We start from the raw sequence: 4,766 nt of genomic DNA, 5'->3' as shown, positions 1-4,766 counted from the left end.
ATTAGGACTTACCCGAGAATAAGTGAGGATAGGATGTCTTCATGTCTTCTTCCCTTTCCTAAGTGACGTCATCCATTCGGTCATCCCAGACGACTTTGACGAGAGTTGTAGCCTTTCCGAACGGTTTTTTGGTCATATGCTCTTCAACTCGAACTCGTTGCATCTTGACCGAACAGTCTTCTCGGATTTGAATGTCCTCTGCTTCTAACACGTGAGACCGATCGACTATATACTTCCTGAGTTGAGAGACGTGAAAAACTGGATGGAGATTAGACAGGGGAGGTGGCAATGCTAATTCGTGTGCGACTGGTCCAATACGCCTTAGAATCTGATATGGACCGAGAAACCTTAGAGATAGCTTCTTTGGCCGAACGAGTCTTCCAACACCAGTCGTTCGGTTCAACTTGAGAAAAACGTGATCTCCTTCAGCAAACTCCAAGGGCTTCCTCCTCTTGTCGGTATAGGACTTTTGTCGGCTCTGGGATGCTTTCAATCTTTCTTGGATTAGCCTCACCTTCTCGGTTGTCTGTTGGATGATATCTGGTCCAGTCAAGACAGCTTCTCCTTCCTGAAACCAGCATAGGGGTGTACGACATCTTCTTCCATAAATTGCTTCAAAGGGTGCCATTCCTATTCTAGACTGGAAATTGTTATTGTAGGTGAACTCGGCTAACGACAAAACTTCATCCCAAACTCTTAAGTGATCCAAGATACTTGTCCTCAACAAATCTTCAAGAGTTTGGATAGTTCTTTCTGACTGGCCGTCCGTCTGAGGGTGATAGGCCGAGCTCATCTGCAACTTGTTTCCCATCTCCTGTTGTAGAGTTTGCCAGAACCGAGAGGTGAATTTGGGGTGTCGGTCTGATATGATGTTGGATGGCACTCCGTGTAATCGAATGACCTCTTTGATGTATAGTTGAGCCAGCTTTGACATGGACATCTTTAAGTTGATGGCGAGAAAGTGAGCACTCTTAGTCAACCGATCCACTATGACCCAAATAGCATCATGGTTCCTGACCGTTCGGGGCAAATGAGTCACGAAATCCATGGCTATGTTATCCCACTTCCATTCAGGAATCTCTAGGGGCTGTAACTCCGCTCGGTTTTTGATGCTCTACCTTAGCTCTTTGGCATGTTAGACATGAAGATACGAACCGAGCGACATCGTTTTTCATTCCTGGCCACCAAAACGATTTCTTGAGGTCTTGGTACATTTTAGTCATACCTGGATATATGCTAAAACGACTTTGATGCGCTTCCTCAAGAACTAATCTCTTCAATTCACCATTACTGGGAACGCACGTTCGTCCTCTGTATCTCAGGAGACCGTCTGTCCCTGTATTGAAATTCCTTTGTTGTTGGGAACCGATCGGTCCTCTCGTCTTTTGTAGTTCTTCATCAGTTGCTTGCTCCTTCTTAATACGATCAAATAGATTACTTGAGAACCACATCCTGCAACATTTTATACCGTTCGGTTCCAGCTCACACTGTAACTTCAAATCCCGAAAGCTCTCAATCAAACTCAGCTCTCGGACCATCATAGATGATATGTGGACGGTCTTTCTGCTCAAGGCGTCAGCAACAACATTGGCTTTGCCTGGATGGTATTGGAGTTCAAACTCATAGTCCTTCAAGAATTCCATCCATCTTCTTTGCCTCATGTTAAGTTCTTTCTGGTCAAATAAATACTTGAGGCTCTTATGGTCGTTGAACACCTGAAACCTAGCACCATATAAGTAATGCCTCCATATCTTAAGGGCAAACACTACTGCTGCAAGCTCCAGGTCATGTGTTGGGTAGTTCCTCTCATGTACCTTCAATTGCCGAGAAGCATAGGCCACTACCTTCCCTTCTTGCATCAACACACAACCCAACCCTTGATATGAAGCATCACAAAAGACTTCGAACGGTTTGTTGATGTCTGGTATCACCAGTACTGAAGCGTTTGTCAGCTTCTGCTTCAACTCCTGGAAGCTTGACTCGACCAATCGGTCCAGACGAACGGTTGGTCTTTCCTGGTAAGTTGGGTTAGTGGTGCTACTATCTTGGAGAATCCTTCTATGAAACATCCATAGTAACCGGCCAGCCCAACGAAGCTTCTCACGTCCATGACCGAACGGGGCGACTCCCATTCTAAAACCGTCGGACCTTACCTGGGTCCACTGAGATTCCTCCAGTTGAAATCACATGGCCAAGGAATTGCACTTTTTCCATCTAGAACTCGCACTTGGATAGTTTTGCATATAATTGCTTCTCTCTCAATACACCAAGCACTATCCTCAAGTATTCTTCATGCTCTTCTCGGCTCTTGGAGTAGACAAGGATATCATCTATGAAGACCACCACGAACTTGTCCAGGAATGGTCTGAAGATACGGTTCATATAATCCATGAAAATTGCAGGAGCATTAGTAACACCGAACAACATTACTACATACTCATAATGGCCTTACCGAGACCGAAAGGCAGTCTTCTGGACGTCCCCTTCCTTGACCAAAATCTGATGATATCCTGACCTTAGGTCAATCTTTGAGAAGACCGTTGCTCCATCTAGTTGATCCAACAAGTCATCTATTCTTGGTAATGGATACTTGTTCTTGATGGTCAGCTTATTCAATTGCCTATAATCAATGCAGAGCCAAGAGCTACCATCCTTCTTTTTGACCAATAAAACAGGAGCTCCCCATGCTGAGGCACTTGGCCGAATAAACTTCTTTTCCAATAACTCTTTAATTTGCTTCTTGAGTTCGACTAACTCTGCTGGTGCCATCCGGTAAGGAGCTATAGATATTGGTCCTGCTCCCGACACCAAATCAATTGAGAATTCCACTTCTCTTGGGGGAGGAAGACCAGGCACTTCATCTGGAAAAACATCCATAAATTCTTCAACGACCGAACGGTCTCCTACCGAACAGTTTCCTTCCCTCGCGTCCATGTGTGTCAGAATCAAAAAGCACATGGCACCTTCAATGAGGTCCTCTCGAAGTTGACCGAGCGTCATGGATAACATTTCTTCTTCTCTTGGGAAAATCAGTTTCTTCTTCCCACAATCAATAAGAATGTGATTGGTGGTCAGCCAATCCATTCCTAGGATTACCTCCAATCCTTAAAGAGGTAAACAGATGAGGTTCACCTTAAATTTGTACCCTTCTACTTCAATAGGGCATCTAATGCAGACAGTAGACGTCCTAACTTCACCAGCTGCTAGGGTTGACACCACCAAGTCAAGCTGCATCTCACACTCAGTCAAACCCAGCCTATCAACACATGCCTTCGAGATGAAGGAATGTGTTGCCCCAGAATCAAACAGTACACAGCAAGGAACACCAAACAGCAAGCAAGTACTGATAATAAGATTACCTGAGCTTGCTGCCTCCGCTCTAGTCAATGCATAAACTCGGCCCACTACTTGAGCCCTTCCACCACCCCTTTGAGCAATTCTCCCTGCAATAGGAGGTCTCATGACCGCTCGGCCTCCCATGTTGCACTCAGCGTTATTGTGCCCATTACGTCCACACCGAGTACAATGCTTGAGTCCTCCCAGTTGAGGACATAATGATCGGTAGTGAGGTCCTCCACAATTGTAACATGTAACCGATCCCTGCTGCCCTGACCGATCGGCTAAGACAGAAGCTTGTGAGGAGGAACTAGATCCTGACGACTGGGGTCGAGAGTAGGGTGTCCTTCTCATAACTTGATCACTCCGAGATGGAATTGGTCCTTTACCTATCGGTTGTTGTTGCTTCTTCTGCCGTTCGGCTTCCAGCATGTTTCTTTCCAATACTTTAGCTCACTCAACCAATACTGGAAACGACTTGATGCATAGGTTGGATATCATCACCTTCAAGTCTGGCTTCAACCCATTCTCAGACTTCCTACACTGCCACTCTTCATTGATTCCCATAGTGTAGAACCGTACGAGATGCTTGAAGCGATCGGTATACTCAGTCGCAGTCATTCCTCCTTGTACCAGTTGGAGGAATTCTACTTCCTTGGCAAACCGAACGTTGTCGGGGAAGTATTCTCCGTAAAATTTCTCTTTGAACAAGTCCCAAGTGATAGGAACTCGTTCATCCTCTAACATCATCCTCAATGCGCTCCACCAATGACTAGCCTCACCAATCAGTTGATACTCAGTATACGTCAACATGTTGTCATTCGGGCATCTCTTGGTATTGTAGATCTTTTCCATATCTCTTAACCAGTGGTCGCCTTCGTCCGCACTGCATTTCCCATTGAATTTGGCCGGACGGTGTTGGAGAAAACTCTCCAAGCTCCACTCGGCCTGGTTGTTCACTGTAGAACCGGACGGTCCACCAGACTGTGTTCCGGTTCTCATCATTTCCATCATCTGACGCTGGGTGTTCTCGGCTGATACCCGAGCAGCTTCTAGACTCTGCAGAGCAATAGTGTGTTGTTGAGTCAGGGTGGCATTCTATTGTTGGAGGGCTGCTATGACTTGCTCCAACAGGTTTGTGTTGCTAGACGAATCTCGATCGGTTGGTTGAGGGGGAGGTCTTGGAGCCATCTCATGTTTCCAACAAGAAGAAAGATCCATGAGTTTATAATTAGATATTAGAAAACCTAACTGATTATGTGAGTACACAACACAAGCAAGGCATACTCATAACCTACAGGCATTCTAAGGAATAAAACTGCTCTGATACCATTAATGTAACATCCCAATAAATCTATAACCAAAAGCTATAATTTATTTAAGGAGTTAACATGAATGATAATAGAGAACAGTGGATAAAGAGCGTCACA

At 45.2% G+C, this 4,766-nt stretch overlaps 2 protein-coding genes across 2 annotated transcripts; both read right to left on the bottom strand.

Annotated features, from left to right (window-relative positions):
* Positions 1–3,105: 3,105 nt before the first annotated feature.
* LOC106779480 lies at positions 3,106–3,768 on the bottom strand. The gene has a single exon (XM_014667593.1). The coding sequence runs from the start codon at positions 3,766–3,768 to the stop codon at positions 3,106–3,108; it is 663 nt and encodes a 220-aa protein (XP_014523079.1).
* Positions 3,769–3,789: 21 nt separating this feature from the next.
* On the bottom strand, positions 3,790–4,347 carry LOC106779479. The gene has a single exon (XM_014667592.1). The coding sequence runs from the start codon at positions 4,345–4,347 to the stop codon at positions 3,790–3,792; it is 558 nt and encodes a 185-aa protein (XP_014523078.1).
* Positions 4,348–4,766: the final 419 nt, after the last annotated feature.

Source organism: Vigna radiata, unplaced genomic scaffold, assembly GCF_000741045.1.
Source record: "Vigna radiata var. radiata cultivar VC1973A unplaced genomic scaffold, Vradiata_ver6 scaffold_282, whole genome shotgun sequence".
NCBI lineage: Eukaryota > Viridiplantae > Streptophyta > Magnoliopsida > Fabales > Fabaceae > Vigna > Vigna radiata.
This window is presented reverse-complemented; position numbering and strand designations above follow the sequence as displayed.

Coding starts and splice junctions, on each gene's coding strand:
- LOC106779479 (XM_014667592.1), bottom strand. CDS start 4,347: ATGGAAATGATGAGAACCGGAACACAGTCTGGTGGACCGTCCGGTTCT.
- LOC106779480 (XM_014667593.1), bottom strand. CDS start 3,768: ATGCTGGAAGCCGAACGGCAGAAGAAGCAACAACAACCGATAGGTAAA.